Source organism: Acyrthosiphon pisum, chromosome A1 (genome assembly GCF_005508785.2).
Source record: "Acyrthosiphon pisum isolate AL4f chromosome A1, pea_aphid_22Mar2018_4r6ur, whole genome shotgun sequence".
In the NCBI taxonomy this organism is placed as follows: Eukaryota; Metazoa; Arthropoda; class Insecta; order Hemiptera; family Aphididae; genus Acyrthosiphon; species Acyrthosiphon pisum.
Genome location: NC_042494.1, coordinates 55,748,884 through 55,769,987, shown reverse-complemented (window position 1 = coordinate 55,769,987; position 21,104 = coordinate 55,748,884). Strand labels below are relative to the sequence as shown.

The following is a 21,104-nucleotide window of genomic DNA, read 5'->3' as shown; positions in this document are numbered from 1 at the left end:
TTCTTATCAGTTATATATTTTACGCTTTTAAAAAAATGTTGGTATGTTTTATATTTGTAAGATGGAGACAACACGTGGTGTTACATGTCTTATACAGTTATGCACTGAAAATCAATGTTGAGGACCTTGCTTAGTATAAATATTTAAAAAAAACTTTTATAATTGTTCTGGAATCAATATCTATTAGTTTATAATAATACAATATAATATATTATATATAAATAGTAATATGGTATAGGAAATGAAATTACATTAAAATTAAAATTTTTATTAAATCTAAAAACTAGAGCTTAATTATTTGTAGGTATATACCTTAAGATATCACTTTTCAAATGTATAGGTTTGATCCAATTTTTCAACCAGAATATGTAATATGTTATATTCAGTATTTATTATTTAATATAATTAATGTAAAACAAACTTCATTAAAATTATATGTTATCAATATATCTCGGGTATAAATAATAATATTTTCAAACAAATTTGAAATTTTAATTTTAATTTAACGTGTAGTATAAATAAGTTTTGTTAATTTTAAATTATAATGTGTAATTTAACATTACTGTTTTACTCAAATTTTAAGTTAATTATAAAATAGTTTTGTGGTCTTACTTAATGAAATATCTAAAACTGAAACTATTAGGCATACATCACAATTAAAATATTATAATTTAGTAATCAATATTGTTTTTTATTTATGAATAAATGAATGTAGGAAGTAAACACTAAATATATATGTTTATTTTTATATTAGAATATTATTGATCTTGCTTTATATGAATGTAATTTAAATACCTAATTAAATTATTTAAAGTTTGATAAATAGTATGATTCAAATAAAATAATTTTAATATGTTGTATAAACTGTTGTTTAATTTGTGCCGATATTTTTCTCAATTTGCACAGAATATAATTGAAGTTAATATAACACTTTAGCTTATTTAAATTATATATTATTTGGTGTGATATAGAAAATATTGCGCGATCATTTTTATTTCTAACAAAAAAGAGAAATTGGGTACTATTAAAAATTGGAGACCTATGAGATAATTTAGGCTATATGTTATAATATAATTAATTTATAACTGGAAAAGGTATTTATATTTACAGATTTAAGTATAAATATTGTAACTGGTCTTAATGTTAATAAAATTAACTAATAATTAGTTGAATAATAACACAATGAACTTAAGAAGATTCTGTCGATGATCTTGAAACAATTTTATGACATCCGTGACATACAGGCACAGGATCTTGACTAAGGTGTCCAGGTAATGAAACATTCATATTTATACAACGAGTGCAAAACACATTTCCACATTTCCAACAGTGATACTAAATATAAAGTATAAATATAAATATTAAATTACTGTAATCTATAATAAAGTATAGTTAAAAGATGTATAATATGTGATGTGACAAAAAAAAAAATGTACTAATTATTGTAACTGGGAAACAAGTTGAATCATATTGGGTCAGTGGTATACTTTAAACTGAATTTCGGGGGTTTTAATTTAAAGAAAGACTTTGTACAAAATAAGTAATTAAGTACATATTTTTGTTTAGCCCCCCCCCCTTTTTTCATTTCTAGATCCGCACCTGATTATTGACAAAAAAATAAAGTTAATAAGAAATTATTTATTTCTGAAAATATCGAAGGGGGCAGGTAAGGGAATATCTGCATTCCCCCTCCATTACAATACCACTGCATTGGGTGTCATTTAATAACAATTAAAATATAAGAATAATTATTAATTGTCAGTAATGTTTTTAATAAATAGTGGTAAATTAATTGAGTCCCAGAAAACTCTAGTAATCATCATCCCTTTTCATCAAAACAACCTTAGCAATTGACAAACATTAAGTACTTCTAGTGGTTTGATTTTAAAAGTCTAAAGATTTTCGATTTGATGGAAAAGTTTACTTTGCATATAGTTTTTAATATATTTAATATAATAAATTTAAAAATTTATAAAATTTAAAATATTTATTCTCGTCAAAAATTTGCTAAAACTGAAAAAGTGCTTCGACCAATGCAAACTAATCTTGTTTATATATTAAAATTTCAAATATCTTTACACTTTTTAAATCAGAACTTTGAAAGTACTTAAATCGTTGTTAGGCGTATAGCGATTTCACAACTATAAATTGATTTTGAATATTTTAATCTAATGACTAAATTACATGTGCACACAGGTGCGTAATATGTATGATGCGGACGATTGGTGGGGAATATATGCACACTAATGATCATTTACTACACAAAGACAATCCAGTGACCACAGGATCAAAATAATTGCCTAACCACAGCTATAACTCCTAAAAAATGACACGTTTTCAGGGGCCTTAAATGATAATGTTAACAAACATTACTGTAGCAGGAATACAATAACACATAAGACAGACTTTTCTTGGAACCGGTTTTCTTGTCATGTATTGAGGTCTAAGAGATATTATGTGTCCTATATGTTAATAACACACTTATAAATAGTGTATCCAGGGCAGTCCCAAGGTTTTTCGGGGTCAGGGAAAAATTAATATGGGGGCCCTTCAACTATCATTCTACAGTATGAAAAAAATAGGGAGGATATTTTAGTCTTTTGTCACGACAGAAAGCTCAATAAGAACAATAACGGTGATAGTTTGTTATTATTAATTATTATACATAATACTTTAAGAGGGCACCTAAAAATGTCCCGTTGCTCCTCCCCCCCTCACAAACTGAACTGCCCTGAGTGTATCAATATTAGTGATATTACCATTATGCTGATCCATTTGTGTTCATAATCTCGATACACTATTTAAGCGCTACTGGTAATGTTCCCGTTTTGGGTAATTATTTGTTATTGTAATAAGATATATTTCAATATAATTAAATCATTGGTATTACAACAAATAACAATAATATATTACTTTTTTTGTAGAAGAATCAGTAGAACATTCACAAGAAACTGCTTCTCGTAAGCTCTTCCATTCAATGGCCACCTTATGGGCTTCATCTAGTTTTGGCTCCATAACAGTTAAATTATCAAATGCATCATTCATAGATTGTATAATATTTTCTTCTCTATTGTAGCTCATAGGCTCTATACATATTTCTTTTGAGAATAGACTGTTTTTGACCATGTCTGCACCATCAGTTATTTTACGTTTAAAATATGATAATCTTTTTTGTAGGAATTTTACGTGATCATCAATGGATTTTGTCTGTTCACTAGTTGCTAGTAAAATGTCATATACATGCTCTCGTGGGTGGACACCATTTTCAAAACGACAATACATTCCACGCCAAAATCTTATATTTTGTGGTGATAAATCAGGGCTCATAGTTTCTGTTTGAGCACTATAAAGAGGATTCAAAAATTCTTTTTTATGTTCTTCTACATAACCCCAAAAAGAAAATGTACGATCCTTGAGTCTAAACAATTATTTTAAGTATAAATGTTAAAAAAGTAAATTATTTAACTAACTTTATGAAATAAAATAAAATTACTTGAGATCAACGCGTTCTTTTTCACAATTTCCAATGAAAGTCCCATACTGACAGGATGTTACATGGTCATGTAAAATTAGTAAAAATCGTTCGTTGAATTCAAATGAAGTAGGTTGAATCATTGTGAGTTGCCATGTTGCTTCTATAAATTGTGTAAATACTGGGGAGACTTCTTTAGAGTCACCAGCTATATGGCCACACCGATCACTAAATTTGTGACCAAATGCTAACCAATCTTTTTCAATAAGTGCCTAGTATTTAATAAAATTAAAAATCAGAACATAACTTCAACTTTTCAGTAAAATATTTAATTCTACCTGGAATCCTTGAAGTGTGCGATAATATGGGTCTAGCATTAGAGAAGCTAGTGAACAGACTTGAGCTGTTCGATCCCATCCATCTGAACAATGGACCACAACAGACTTCCCACTATTAACTGCTTGGCATATAAAAGCGGATGTATCGAGAATAGTTTTGATATGCCGTAACCAACCACTACTATCTAATCCTCCAATAAATTGAGACATAGATAGATTTCGTTGTTCACATACTAATAAAATATATTAATATTTAAATCAAAACCAAAAAGATAAGTAAGTGTTATTTACTCAGTTACAATTTGTAAAACAATGGAACTCACAATCTACAACTTTGGACAAGCTATTTCTCATTACATGAATATTTTCTATACCTAAAAAATTAAATTTAATACTATCATAAAAATTTTCATTTTCATAACCTTTTCCTGTTGCTCGATTTGCCATGGCGTTTATCTAAAAATGTACATATAATAACATTGAGTAATAAGTTTCATTTAATTATTTTTCCAATACAATTACCTTTGGTCTGGTATCAACAACATGCATGTACTCGCTACCTGGATTTGTATATAGTATACATGTGAGAAGTTGCTCATCTTCCATACATCTGGCATTAAATCCAGATAATGGTTGTGCACAGCGGCAAATTGACGCCTAAAAGTGAAAAAATGAATACTTCAAGAAACAAAAAATGTCTGTAATAATACCTTGTTTCCGTGTAAGTATGTAAGTACTGGTAACCGTTCCTTGCTACGAAACTTTGAACTGCCCACTAAAATTGATGTACTCACAGACGATGGTACAAAAAGGAACTTTGGGTAAGTATCACACAACTGAAATAATGTATTAATTGTATGGGCAGTTGTATGTAATTGTAATACAATTTTTTTCAAGTATCATACACATATCAGAATTATAAAAATACAATTAATTAAAGATATCAACCTGATAGTCTTGATTTAATGTAGTAAGACTCCAAGATTCATTTGGTACATTCATTCTTTGGTATTCTTTTTCCAGATTAAAACTATCCCAACCAGCACTTTTTGATATTTTATCAGAGTTTGATTTATATAAAAAACAGTAAACATCTTCGATTTTTGCTGAAAATGTATATTAATACTTCATTATCTTTAGATAAATGTATATTTACAAATTAAATAGCAATGTAAAAACAAACCAGGTTGGCAGAGAACAAGCAATGACGTGAATATATTGTGAGAATCTCTTTCTTTTGGTATGACAAATGTGACTGATAGGAATGTTTTGCATCGTATTAAAATTGGACAACCCGTAGTTGTAATAGGTAATTTTTCAACATTGCCTATATGCATTAACAGCACCCACGATTCTTTATTATTTTCAGTATCGAAAAATATTAAATGGGTAGCTGTTAAATATAATGTACCAGCTGACGTTTTTTTGGAATTATATCGGTCTAACATCCGTACATTTTCTATCTGAAATTAAGAAATGTATACATTTTAATCAATTAACTCAGATTTAATATATAATAATTAATACTTTATGTAACTTTAAGCACAAGTAAATAGCATTTTAAATTGTGAGCTACTTAAGCTTTTTTTTTATGAAGGACAACTTTGACCTATGTGTAGTAAAAATTAAAGTTAATTTGAATTTATACATATCTAAATTATATCTAAAAGATGTCAATACCTAAGCTAAAAATAATTGTGTTATTAGTCACAAAGCAAAATACCATATTGAATATTCCAAAATAAACCACATTAGATCTTAATAAATACACAAAGTTATTGAAAACACATGATTTTTTCTAATCTCAAATTTTATACCATGCATTTCATATTTTTAAAAAGCATATTAATATATTATGTTTTATCTTAAAAGTTAAAATGACGACTACTACTAACTATATTTTTGAGATAAATTTTGTTAAGTGGCTAAATATTTTTTTTAATTTGTGAATTCTTAATTTGAAATTTGTTCATTTTGATCATAAATAATTGTATAACATTTCTAGTTCACTACATTAGAATTAAGCAATCAATCCTAATGTGGTGTATTAAGCTTAAAATATAAGATTAAATTATGGCGAACAAGTCTTGAGTGAACAGAGGAGACCCCTTCTCTCATTGACAAAACTATTAATGGTTCATTTTTAAGAACTATTCAATACATAGATTATCACTAAATTTTCTTTTCAATATTTTGCCTAGGATTAATCATGTTAGTTTTCTTGTGAGGATGATAGAATGATTAGAGAGAAATTTATGATAATGTATATTATATGGATTCTGTTATTATCATTATTTTTAAGAAATTAGAAAGTAAGGTTTGTTTTTAAACAATTTAAAATATTTCTTTCAAAAGAATAGGTACACATAAATATGTTGATGAATTGTTCATATATATTTTTTTGTTTCAGTAATATTGTTTTCCTCTTATTCATATACAATTTTCCAATTAATGATTAATATATTAATTTTGTAGTTGGGAAATCACATTTAATGCATTCTTAAATACTTAACATTTTATTAAAAATTAAATAATTAATCAAAAATGACTTCATTACATTTGAATAAGCTGTTAAATTAATAAATTCCTTTTCTTAACCCAACTTATTTTAAAGTTAATAGAACTGTTTAATAAAATAAATTGTAATGATACTGATTATATTTTTTACTTTATAGCATAAAATCACATCATAATGGTGCAATATGCCACCTCCATACAGGATTAAATTATTTTACAAACCATCAAATTAATAATTATCTTTCCATGTTTTAGTGATTAATAGATGTTATTGGTGTTATTAAAATGTTTAATAAATATATTCTGTCAATTATTATATATTAAGGTTTTACTTAAAAAAATAAGCACGAAGTGTTGGAAACCAGATTTGCATTTGCTCACCTCAGAGAAAAATATAATAATGGTTTTATAATGTACCATCTCAATTCACATAAATTTTAATCTATAATATTTTTGTTTTGGATCACTCACTCTGTCCTAAAATATGTTGGGAAATGAACAAATAGTTTTAAAATCTATTTATTTTACACTTTACTTAGTACTAAAATTAAGATAAATCATTTTAGTCATTACAGAATCATATCTATACTCTTTTTCACGAGAAAACAGAACTGTTCTCCAACCAAAACCGGTCTCTACCGCAAATCACTCAAAAACTATTTGTTGTAAGCGTGATTACGCACCAATCGAATCATTTTACATGCTTGAAACGGTCCTGTTCTCTCGTGAAAAAGAGTATAGTATGTATTAGATATTAAGATAACTGTATATTTTCAAAATAACTGTCCTTAAATTATATGTAAAACTTTGGCTTTAGTGAAATAGTTTTTATATATAATTATTTTGCTAATTGTATTATTTAGTTAAATTAATATTCTAAACTACACAAGAATCAGGTCTAACAAAATAAACAAATAAAACATGGCACCTAAATGTAACATTGTTTAAAAAATAACTTATGACAAATTGTTTTTAAAATATATATGTGAATACACAATTAGTGAATAAGGGGTTATAATTTCATGCATATATGACATATGCAAAATCATGCAGTTATAGGGTAAACTTTTATAATAATGGGTTTTAAAATTATTTATTTATATTTTGTTGCTTACTTTAAACAATTCAAAATTAATCTAATGAATATTTTGTTTTAGAAAAATTGGTTTAAAAGTCATCACTATGACCATGAAGTACAGTAGAATCCAGTGGTGCCGAGGTTCATTCCAAGTTATGTTGCAAAATCTTTACAGACCTGAGTGGAGGCCCCCACACTCCTCAATTAATATATTCACTTATTTATTAATTATGGATACTAACTAAATTAGAACACGAATAAACTAAAAATATAGGACTTTGATTTGTTTAAGTATAATGCATAAATGTATAGCTAAACCTTTGTGAATCTAACAAAAACTTTATTTACAAACCATACAAATAATAATAATAATTTTCTAATCAAAATTATTTAATATTTTAAAGCTTTAGATTGTAATGAGTTTTTCATAATTATATTTATACCTATTAGCTATGCAGTTAATGCTTATTAATTTGTTTATTTTTATATTCTTTTTGGTCTTTAAAATAAAAAAAATACCTATTGTATTAAATACCTATTAGTACATTTATTTTTTAAATAAAGTAAATATTAAGTGTTGATAAAATATTATTAATTAATAACCGACAAATCAATTATCTTTTGATAGATTTTAAAAGTCATTAGCTGAATAAATTATTTCAAATCTTATTTAATGTAGATTTTTTTTATATTTATTATAATAATTTTAATTATTGATCAGCATTCTTTTTTAACTGAATAACACGTTGTACCTTTTTAATGACCGAACCGTCCTGTTGCTGTTGCCTGGCCACTTTGGCCATGGCAGCTTCACGCTGTAGCCACGACCTCAAGCGGCAGAACAGAGAGTACGATCCGGGAGCCGATGACAAACGATACAGACGGAAGCCAGCCGGTGACACGAACCTGTCTTTTTCGGCCATACAACTGCATGTGTTAAAGATTTATACACACAACTCACTGCGTGTCCTACAAAAGCATGCACAACAACCTGGGTTAGATCTACTATAATAACTACAGAATACAAACCACTTGCCATAACCTCTCCGGGTAGAATAATAAAACACTACAGGTGGGTAGGTTAGGGATTGTGTAGATTGAGATAATTTAAGAAGGAATCTAGTTATCTAGCACACATGCATAATGTGTTAACCTCAGCCACAAGCACCCAACAAAATATCCAACTCTTATTTATTAAGTATATTTTCAATATTTATATAATTATGAGGACGCGACTAGGAATTATATAAATTACTTTTGGAGTTTTTATATGTTCCATCTTGATAATTTAAGGCACATTAATAAAATCGAGTGACTAGAGAATTAAAAATAGGTTAACGTAAATATAAATAAATAACTAAAAAAAATTAAGAACATAAAGTTGTCAGAAAAAAAGTTGACTAGGCATTCGGCCCATGATTAATTTTTAAACTATTAACTATTAAACATTTAAGCCACGGCTAAATAAAATAAACATAAGTACATTACACTGGGACTGAATAGGTATTAAACTATTTATTATTAGGTGGTAGTAGCATTGATTATGGCATATAATCTATTCAGTTTTCTGTAGTAGCAGCAGCCCAAGGTTTATAGATAATATAATCTATAACTATTATCAATACACCTTGGTAGCAGCCTGATCGCAGCTTGGCAAATTGGCTGCTGCGCGCGCAGCTCCCCTTATCATACCATTATCACCTTTCAAATATTGTATATATCTGTGGTATAAAGTATAAACTGATATAATTTAATAATATTAAATATTAATAATAAAGTAATAATTACAAAACATGAACAGTGAACACCTTAAGAATTTTCTAATAGTCGGGTTGGAAATGTATAGCATTAAAAATAAACCTGTATAGAACCTGTAAAAATAAAAATGTACCTAATAATTTTGTTTTTAAACTCGCAAGTTAAATTTGGTAAGTATTTGTATAGTTTAATGATTTATTGTATATTTAAATATAATATTTGTTTATCCAAGTAACAAACAATATGAATATGAACTAATGTAGTAAAAAGGTACAACTTTATATAAAAACAACTAAATTATAAACATTCAAATTTATAGTAATAGGTATCTAAAATTTAAAAATGTACAAATTTCTACTAAGTTTGAAATATTGATTAATTTATAAAAATATTAATATGTCAATAAAAATTATAAACTCATAAATGTATAGTTGCAATTCTATTAAATGCTATATGAATAATAAACTAATAAACACTATAATTATAGTTATTTTTATATTGCTTTAGTAAACCTAGTACATTTTATAACATTAACATAGTTAATATACAAATTTTAGTTTAGGTTATTATTATACAAATTAGTTAACTGAATCATACCTTATTTTAATTTTTAAGTGAGTTATGAGCATTTTCAAATATTAATATTTTACATGCTGATAACTCACTTAAAAATTAAAATATCGTAAAAAACCAACGAGAGGGCACAGATAATGCTGTTACCCAAAAGTTTGATAATAGGTCAATTCACTCTAAAATCGAAAATGACAGTACCCAATTGAAACTAGCGAACGAAAATTTTCCATGTCGTACGTTTGTAAGACGGAGACAACACATGCGAGTACGACGTCCTCTTAAGTGAACCTCACAGATTTCTATATAGTGCTGTAATACTGTAATGTAGAAGTCTGTGGTTAATCTTTGTAAAAATAACGATCCTTAGCGGATCAAAACCACTCAGGAGGGTTCCATTACTCTATTCCAAATAAGATCAGACTTCCGCGGCGACCAGTATCTTTATTCTATGGACCAGTCTTCGTTTCGCGACGGTTAGACGCCGTCCCTACTACGGCGGCGCATTAGACGCTGCCATGGGAACAAAGCCACGCCCATGCGCACAACTCGGTCGCCAGCGCCTGATCTTTTTGGAATAGAGCATACATTTAGCAAAATGAAAAAAATATAAATTTACAGAAGATATTAGGTACAGTTCGAAAAAGAAAGTACCTAGATATTAGATCTAGTTCATTTGGATTTGTACACGGATCAACGTTAGGCAGTGGCGGCTCGTGAACCGTATGAGGGGTGAGGCAGATAAACAATTGAATACTCCCATGGTTCTACTATAGGGCTCTTTAAAAACTTCTATTAGAGCCTTAGTACAAGTACAAAATTGAAAATTGAATAATTATAAGGAGGGCTATAATAATCCGGAAAGTATATGCCCGGACTGTATAACTACGGAACGTATTTATCCGGACCGTATCTTGACGGAATCAAAAAAATATAAACCGCATTTTAACGGAACGTATTTACACGGACCGTATATCATCGGAATCCAAAAATTATAAGCCATATTTACCCGGAATATTTATACCCGGACCGTATATTGCCGGAATCCAAAAACTAAAAACCGTATATCTCCGGAATGTATTGTATATAGCCTATAGGCTATATTTATTATTTAACCCCTTGAAAAACGCCGGTGTTCTATTTTGTAGTTTTGTCCTTTTCCCGTTATCAGGCACCATATTTTGCCCCTTCCCATCCACAAAAAAAATAATAGTTATTTCTTAAAATGTAAGGTATAACTACTATTTTGTGGCATAATTGAAGTTTAGCTCCCAAGTGATTTTGAATATTTTTAAGCAGAATTTGTCGGCCAGACTTGATTTAAAATGTATCATCTTTTGAAGTCCAGTTGTTTGTGCATATTCCCACCCGTCTGGGAATTTTTCTTCTTATTAAATTAATTTATTAACACTAAAGTGAAAAGTAAGTACGATAATTAATTTCTGATTCCACCAAAATGTGTAGGATAAAAATACGCATATAATTATAATGTATACAAAAAAAAATTCAAAAATTCCATTACCTATTCGGTATTTTAAACGTAACAAGAAGATTTTGAAGTATTTAATCAAGACTTAAAAAAAATTTTAAAAAAAATCACAAAAATCGCTTGGAAGCTAGACTGCATTATTCATTCCAACATTTCATATTTTCATAAACTTTCTGCTAGATTGGAGATTTGAAAATAAAGTGATAATTTCAACAAAATATCTTTTACCTAATTGTTATTTCTGATTCAATCATCAATAATTCTATCGCAAAAACCCTATCTTGGTTCATAATAAGATTGAACTCCTAATAAAAACAAGCTAGGTATTGAATCATTAAAGTAAAAGGGTGGATCATTGTATTATATAGGTACCTATCTTTTTTTTAACTCTGAATACGATGGTCATTATTCTTTTTTAAATTCAAAAACATTATTTGTGGGGATCTAACCTAACGCAATGTTAAGAATTTTGGTATACGCAATGAAATTTTCAAAGCAAGTAGAATAGTTTTTAGATATTACATATTTATACCTTGAACCTATCCATGCAGTTTTACGGTAAGGTAGTACAAAATAGTTAATAACAAAAATATAATACATATAATCATAATAATTAAACATTATTAATACGTATGAATGAAATGTTTTCGGCAAAAATGAATTCAACCTACCTTAATACAAAAACAAACATAGGCGCAAATAGGGGGGGGGGGGGCTTTAGGGGCTAAGCCCCCCAAAAAATGTCCATAGCCCTCCCAAACATTTCCTACACTTTCTTTTAAGCTTATTCAATATTATCAAAGTAAGGCCCTATTAGCCCTATTAGCCCCCCCAAATCTCAAACGCTATTTGCGCCTATGAAAACAAATAATGAAATAAAATACCTACTTAAATAGCAATATCTAAAATAGTGGTCAGTAACCAATTGACATCTATTGTCTATTGTACAACAAGCGATTACCTCTTGTTACCTATAATCGATAATTGTTTGCTTTTTTACAATTTTCTTGCGATAATTAATTCTTTGATAACTTTTTTTTTTCGAATTTAGCGTCATAAACATTGAAACATTGAATTCTTATATTAATCCCAATAAGTAATAATTAAAGACTAGAGTTATATGAATTTTAAATTGTAGAATATGCTTGCAAATATGCACTAAAAAAGTCTAAATATGCAAGAAAAAATCACAAAATATGCATAGTAAAATTTAAATTTTTATTCAGTTTTATACATTATTTTTTACTTATTATCGCTATTACTACTTAACTAATATCATGTTAAAATAGTCAAAAATTATGTTACTAAGTATCCATAGATGTAGATAGCCTTAGGCTAGGAATGTCTTATTATTATAAATAAAAAAAAAAAAAAAATACATTATTTTAATTTTGCAGTGTTAATTACCTTCCTATTAATTAATTATATTACAATTTTTATGAACAAAAAATAGCACAGATATGTGGAACAGAAATGTAATTTGTTAAATTGTAATTTAATTTTTAATCATTCATACCAAGTAAATAGGTAACAATTTAGTAAGCGTCTATGTTAAATTTAGTTTTATAAAACATAAAATATTTGATATATAATCATGTCAATATATAAATCGTTCTGTGGGAAATATAATGAGAGGGCGAAGAAGACCTCGGGACCGCACTTAAAATAGGTAGGACATATACAATCTCACCTGATCTATAAACCTAAATCCTTCAATACAAGCCCTATCTTTATGAAGTCTTCAAAGACCGAAGCAATAGCGTACTTAGATCATTTCCAGCTGGTATAAGTTTTTTAACTCAATTATTAAGGGGGTAAATGTTGTGTTCAAAATTTGAATTTTTTTTTAAAAAAATTGGCGGTAAATTTTTTTTTGCGAATTTCTCAAAATTAAAATCGAGACGTAGCTTTTTTTAGAACAGAAATTTGATTTAGAGGTGTCACTGCATTGAACCTCGAAGATTTCAATATGATACAACCAATATTGAAGGAGATAGTACTTCAAAATGTACATCCAGCCGTTTCAATTTTGTGTTAATAACTAAAATATCCAGCGCGACGGTAGTGGCGCGAAGCTAAGTAAAAAAAAAAATGTGGAGTAGCCACTTACGTATATTAACAGAAAACCGAGTTTTAACATTGAAAAATTGTCCTAATTTATGTCAATCCTTTGTCAACCTCTAGGTACAGGGTAAACGACTGAACATATAAAGTCGTATAAGGTATCAATCGATCAGAAGAACAGAACAGAGGAACTCGCTAGCAGATTGGTTAGATAGTTTATAAGTTATAAGCAAAAATGCTCAAGTACTTTTAAGACCAATTTTGCGTACGGAACAGTGGGGATAGATAAGCGGTGGGTCGGGGAACATATGGGTCGGACTGTGATTGTTTAGTGAATTCGTGATCCAGCGCGACGGTATCATATTATTATGCTGAAAACTTGGAACAATAATAAAATAAAACAATAATACAATAATAATAAAATAAACAATCTGGTGATTAATTCATTACCCATGGCAACAATTAAGGTCGATGACAAATCATATGCTCTTAATTCTGTGATTTGCCACCATGGTCCATCTATGAGTCTATGACTCAAGTCTCAAACCCATTACACATCAATTATTAAACATAATAATAAAATATGGGTTAGATGTAACGATACAATGTTAATATTATAATTTTAGAAAAAAAAAATTGAAATAGAAAAAAAGATATAACAGGAGGCCAACGATGCAAATAGGTATATATGAATTATTATTGTTATTGTATACAGTCAAATAAAATCTCGACTTATTTCATGAAAAATAGCTGATATCACACCAAAATCACTTCGTTATAAATCTGTGTCAAAAAAAAAGCTAAGTTAAAAAAAAAAATTAATAATGATTAAATCTTAAAAAGACGTGATATAATATGGAAATTAAAGGACCATAAAACACTCAAAATTGACTTTTATTTAAAAAATCACAAAAAATCTGACTAAAAAAATGGTACCAATAATATTTTTCTGCGTTAAATAGTTTTCGAGTTACGAAGTCTTTAAAATCACCCGTGACGTCATAAGATCCTACTGGCGGCGGCAACGTGTACACGCGTGCCTGTTACTATAATCGGGTGTCTTCTTACTGTTCTTAGTAAATTGATTCCTATACTTTTGTTTTTCACATAATTTTTCTAAATATGTAATTATTATCTTTTTGATATGATACTATGCTATGATATTATTTATTTAAGACGAATAACATCTGGTTCATATAAGTAACAAAACAATGTATTTTATTACGTATTAACCATTATTATTTATTAACTTATTGTTATTATTGTTATTATAACAAGTACGTATACAAACATTGTTAACAATTTAAATTGATTTAGTATTATTGTAAGTATTGTATTAAAAAAAAAAAAACATAATAATTGTACATACAGCGAGTAATTAGAAATACAAAAATTAGGTAGGAAGTTTATCGTTGGGCCGAAATCCTACATAAACACCATTTTCTTCTGGATAAGTCTGTCTTATTTTATAAATAACACATGATGGAATTACTATCCTATTTCCCTTTCCAATCGTTGTCCATGCATTTATCCACGAAATAAACTGTTTGTAAGCCAAGTATCGCCAGACTTTATTTGGTGGTTCACTTTTACACAAAACTTTTTTTTTCTGTTTTTTTTTAGACTTTAAAATCATTTTATGACAAGAAATATTTAAAACATCTTTGTCTAAAACTAGTTTGTTGAATAAAACATTGTTTGTCACACAACCAGCTATTCCACTAACTTGTTTTACTTTTTCACTTTCTTGACAACAGACGCTTTCTTGATCCGTCGTCATAACTACGCACTGTCCACATTTGCACCAATTTAATTTACCACTTCGATTATCTACGTTAATTTCAAAATCATTATTTTCAGTAAAATTGTTTGAATCCCGCTCATTTGAACAATCTGGTTCAAATTGATAAGGTTTTACACTCGCCATAATGAACAACAACTGATCCACAAGTAGACTAAAACAAAATAATAGTAATAATAATAATAATAAACTGGAAATGGTTAATATTATTGTAATAATAATAGTTGGTTAGTTTATCAATTTACATTTTTCAAAACTATAAATAAATCGTAAATCGTAATGTACAAAAATACTTAAAATGAATTTCTCTCGTATTTTTTTTTTAATTTTTAACACACGAAATTACAGTAAAATTACATATGAATAATAGGAGAAATCCTAGACACAGTATTATTTTTTTTTAAATATTTCAAAACAATGTTAAACTATACCAATTTTTGTAATAATTTACACTACTTAAACCTAGAATACTTTTTTGATTTTAATTCTTCAATATCTGGCTTTGGTGTCTGAACAATATTTTTTGGTATTAAATGTTTTTCTGGTAGTTTCAAATTTCAATGGTCCCGAAGAGCCTTCTATTGCTATCAAATGGACCTTGTTCATAATGTCTATAGATTAATATATTATATATTATATTATATATAATATATTCTCCAATTTCCTTCCGTGTTTTCATAAGTATTTTTTATTGTATACCGTCCTAGAGGTTTGGAATAAACCATTTTATCTCCAACTATTTTTTTATCGGTATTATCGTTATGATCTAAAATAGCAATTATTGATCGAATATACATGCCTTCGTGCTTCAAATGTATACGTTTTGGCATGTACTTTAAACGTGTGTTGTGGTATGACTCTAGGCGGCCAGTGTGAATAAAATGTTTAGCATGAGGCAAATCTTTCAATAAATCTTTGGCAGTAATAATTTTTTTTAACGCAAAATACGAATCACTATTTTTTGGAATCCAGAGTTTATTTTTTATTTCTTCATCGGTAAGTGGATCATGCTCACATTTTTTTATCTGTTCATTATCATTCCACTGATGAATATTTGAAATGTGATACAGAACTGATGTACATTTTTCAACTAATACAGTTCCATTACCATCGCACGTTTGAGCAGACCACCATAAGTGGTTTATTATACTTGTCTTCCACATAAAAGCACTATGATGATTTTTTTCTAGAGTTTTTAGTCGTTTTGTCAAACTTTTTGATGAGTGCCAAACATCGAACTCATGTTCGATATTCGGATGATGTGTTCGAATATAACAACGAATTCCCTTATGTCGATCTGTCAAAAATACATTGATGTTACATTCGTCGTTTTTTTCAAGTTCTTGAAGTAGTAATTCGCATGCTTTTTTTTCTAAGTCACCCCGAACCATTCCTTTTTGAGTAATTTTAAAATCTATTATTTTGGAGCTTCGACCATCCATGACTGAGTACGTGCAGTATTTGGCGCAAAAACCAGGGGAGTCAAATTGACCATCACCAGCTAACCAAAATATACTTGTACCCATTTTTAGTTCGTTTATATTATTTTGTCTGTGTTGATCCCAAATTAGTTTTACTACAGGAGCTGTATAGTTGTTAATGATTTTATCATAAACTGTTCTTGAAAAAAATGCAAGTTTTAAAGACGAACAAAATGTTTTCATTTGATTAAATAAGACACCGGATAACGTTAAAGCAGCTCCCATTAAAATGTTTCCTACAAGTCGTTTATCAAATAATGGCTGAGACGTCCATTTGAAAATATGTCTATTTTCACATATAGTTTTTACGGCCAACAATGCTCCCTTGGTATAATTATGAATATTTTCCACTTTAGCATTACAGTAATGACAACGTGTAAATAAAATTGACAGAGACTCCCAGAAAACAATGTAACACGAATCGTTTTCTATTTCTTTAGATTTTCTTATGGCATTTTTTCCAGTTTGAAGTACTTCGACGTCCTCATCATAAACTTCAAAACTTTCATCCTCCGAAGTTGAAAACTCATCAAGTGATAAATTTAATGATAAATCATGGTGACTTTTTAATACTTCACTACCTAATTCACATTGTATACCAATCTCGTTTTGTTTAAAAGCCACAAATGATTCATTTGTAATCAACACTAAATTACCGCCTTCTACATCATCGTCATCATCAACATCACTCGATTTACATTCACTATTTTCAAAAGACCTAAATGAGGGCTTTAACTTTTTTGATGTACTTGTCATTATAGAAGATATAATTTCTTTTTTTTCTTTTATTCTTTTTCTTTTTTCTCGTTCGGATAAATTTGAAGAATTTGAAGTAGAGCAGGGTATATTTTGAGGAATCGTAGGAACAGCATTTGTGTTAAGTTTTACTTTGACTTTTATATTGGGCATTAATTGTTGTCGTAATAAATCTGACTCTCATAAATAAAATAAATATATATAAATACCCTCTCATCAATGGCTATCACTAAAAATATAGTCATCATATAATATACCTCCATTACCTACACCCTGAAAATTATACTTAAATAATAAATCGATTATACTAGTATAGGTTTCATACCTCTAAACATACATACATTAATACTTTCATAAAAAATAGGTATGCATAATAAATAATATACCTCCATTACCTACACCTTGAAAATTATAATTCAAACTACTATATCAGTGTACCATACTTTTAAGCGTACAAACATTGATAGCTATATAAATAGTATACATAATAAATAATATACTACTAATCCATTATAAATAAATAATAAACTAATATATACCTCTATCACCCACGCCTTGAAAATTATACTTAAATCTGCTATACCAGTATACTACACTTCTAAGCATTCATACATTGATAGCTACATAACTAATACCTATACATAATAAATAATATACTAATATACCTTCAATACCAGCACCTTGAAAATTATACTTCAAACTATTATACCAATTTATCATACCCTTTAACATATATAAATCGATAGCTACATAAACAATATACTATTAATCGATTATATACCTCTATTCCCCACTCCTTGAAAATTATACTTCAATCTATTATACTAGTATAGGTACCATACCTCCAAGCATACATACATTGATAGTTTCATAAATAATAAATAATATAATATAATATTAATCAATTATAATAAATTCAATGCTAATACACCTCTATTACCCTCACCTTTTAAATTATACTTAAATCTACTATACCAGTGTACTGCCCTGCTACCAAGAATTGCAGTAACTCCAAAAAATGAAATGTTGGGAAATCGTGTTTAAAGGTTTTTTTAATTTTTGACCCAGAAGTTATTATTTTTTAATGATTTTTTCTATAAATGATTCTTAATAGATGTTCAAGTTATTTGTTGATATATTTTTTTTTGTACTTTATTCATTAATCCGAAGTATCCTAAGTATAAATATCCAAATAGTGATCAGCGATATAACATCGTGTTATCCACCGTTATCAGATAACCGTCACCATCCTCCTAGGGTGATGTGTTGTATATTTGACTCACCTGTCTGCGATATCATTGTTAACATAATATGTTGCACGAAGTGTATATCACGATTGTAAATTATAAAATATGTTATACCATAGCGCTACTAAGTAATTATTAACGATATACCATTATCTTCTGTCAGTGGGAAATATGAAAGTGTAACTGTGTAAGACATACCTATGTGATATGTCCTATAACATATGATAACTATTTACTCTATAACAATATACCTATCATATATTTTTGATATAAAAGACAATTTAGTTATGATTGAGGTAAACATACTTTTACCCACCTACGAACATAGATTATTTCAATCATTCAATTTTCTGACATAACTACACGGTTACGCTGAAGTGTAAATACTAAATATATACCTATATTTAAACTATAATTACCATATTATTATGTGCTACATATTGATAGTTTATGAAATATCCTAAAAACATCTCACTAACAGTAATTTAAGAGTATATTATATATATCATATTCAATCACATCATACCTTATATAGTGGATTACCTAATATCGTAATACCTTAGTATGAAATTTATACTACATTAACTATACTGACAATAGCAATATTAGGTTTTAAGTATTATATTATGTACGTTATAAATATTGATAACTCCTAAAATAATATAAAGTTTATTAGTAGTAATAAATAATATACGTGAAGTGTATACCATACTAAACCTCACTATTCACCTATTTACATATAATCAAATCAGATCATTCAAATTAATCATTTTTTATTATTAATTAATCAGTTTCTTTTATTATTTTCTTTTAACCACCTTCACGATGTTTATGTTCGATATCATACACATATGTGAAAGATATTGATGATATCGGTTATAATAAAAATTAATTTTTCTTAATATAGTTGTTCATACAAAATGTTATCGTATTCATTTTAATATAAGTGAAAAGTATATCATTCTAATATTCATCGGGGATATGTATGGAACAACATAGCATACACATCTAGTAAAATATAAATATCAAACAAGTGATTTATATTGTATGTATCCATACATAAAATACATATCAACCATGTATTTTACTAATACGATTTTATTACATTATAAGTTTCATTATGTATAATATGTGTGAATATTTTTAAAAAATAAGTATAACGTAAAAAGTGATAGGTATAAAAATAGTATAGATAATAAATAGTATACTAATACCCCCTCATCACCCGCACCTTAAAACTAATTACTATATCAGTATACTATATTCTAAGCATTCATATATTGATAGCGAAATAAATAGTATACATAATAAATAATATACTAATATTCTATCGGGTTAAGCATACATACCTACCCAACCTTACCCCTCCAAACCCATCCATAGCTATCACTTACGTACCCGACCTCAACCCTCCCCCTCCCATCCATTACTTACGTTTCAAACCTCACCCCCTTCCCTCTTAACCACCCCTATCACATATATAAGGGTCTGAGCTAGATAAAAGGTTAAGAATAAATATATTTAATTATTATATATTACACATACATTACATTGATAGCTACATAAATAGTATTCATACATAATAAATAAATAATACACTATTAATAAATTATAAGTAAATAAATAATATTATGCTAATATTCCTCAATTACCCACAGCTTGAAGGGGAATGGCAGCGCGCGGCATATAGATATGAGGGGAGGGTCAAGTACGGGCAAGGCTGGTCATGGATAGGAGGGGAGAGGCGCGGCCGCTATAGCATAGAACTATAGGCTAAACGGAGTAGCCGGGATCCGTGGGATTTTCGGTGGCACAGAACCGACCAAAATATACTACTCAACTTAATATCCAGACTAAAATCGTTAAAATCATCGAATCTTTTTCTCACTGACCGCACCTTCATCACAAAAGTCGAAGACTCACTCTCGTCCACCAGAACACATACTCGCAGGCGTCCCTCAAGGATCCTGTCTCTCACCTACTCTCTACTTGACTTACATAAACGACATACCAACGACTCCTAAAGCACATCTCTCTCTATTCGCTGACGACACAATGTTCTTTACTTTCGACAAAAGCCCGAAACGAGCAGCCATACAATTACAACACCAACTCAACCTAGCTACCACATGGTTTCATCGCTGGGGAATCAAAATAAACCCGACCAGAACTGTAGGTATCCTTTTCGGACGTTCTAATACTTCATCCATCCCACCATTACTACTCGGCAATCATCCAGTGAACTGGTCCAATCATGCCAAAGAACTCGGCGTTACAATCGGGTGCAAACTCACCTTCGGCAAACACGTACAAAACATCACCAAAAAGGCAACTCGCGTTCGCGGAATACTTTACACCATACTTAACCGTTCTAGCCCCGTCCCAACAACTTCGAAACTCAACATTCTAAAACTCCACGTCTCTCCAATTCTTTCTTATGCTGGCTCTTCTTGGGCACCTTTTATCGGCCTTTCACATTAGAAACGCATCGAATCTGTCCAAAACATAGGTATTCGTACGATACGGGTGTGCC

At 28.8% G+C, this 21,104-nt stretch overlaps 1 protein-coding gene across 4 annotated transcripts; it reads right to left on the bottom strand.

Annotated features, from left to right (window-relative positions):
• Positions 1 to 8,957, bottom strand: LOC100169408 (myotubularin-related protein 6). Of its 4 annotated transcripts, none has more exons than XM_003245772.3 (11): positions 8,661 to 8,957; positions 8,158 to 8,374; positions 4,994 to 5,273; positions 4,759 to 4,916; positions 4,521 to 4,646; positions 4,333 to 4,467; positions 4,134 to 4,266; positions 3,811 to 4,043; positions 3,494 to 3,744; positions 2,914 to 3,418; positions 1 to 1,335 (listed from the first exon to the last, which is right to left on the bottom strand). In XM_003245772.3, exons 2-11 carry the CDS (start codon positions 8,326 to 8,328, stop codon positions 1,189 to 1,191), a joined length of 2,139 nt encoding a protein of 712 aa, XP_003245820.1. In that variant the 5' UTR covers positions 8,329 to 8,374; positions 8,661 to 8,957; the 3' UTR covers positions 1 to 1,188. The 4 variants fall into 4 exon arrangements, with proteins under 4 accessions (XP_003245820.1, XP_016661447.1, XP_001950736.1 ...); XM_016805958.2 differs by having other exon boundaries at positions 1,079 to 1,335; positions 8,442 to 8,952; XM_001950701.5 differs by lacking the exon at positions 8,158 to 8,374 and having other exon boundaries at positions 1,079 to 1,335; positions 8,661 to 8,952.
• Between the last annotated feature and the right edge of the window lie 12,147 nt (positions 8,958 to 21,104).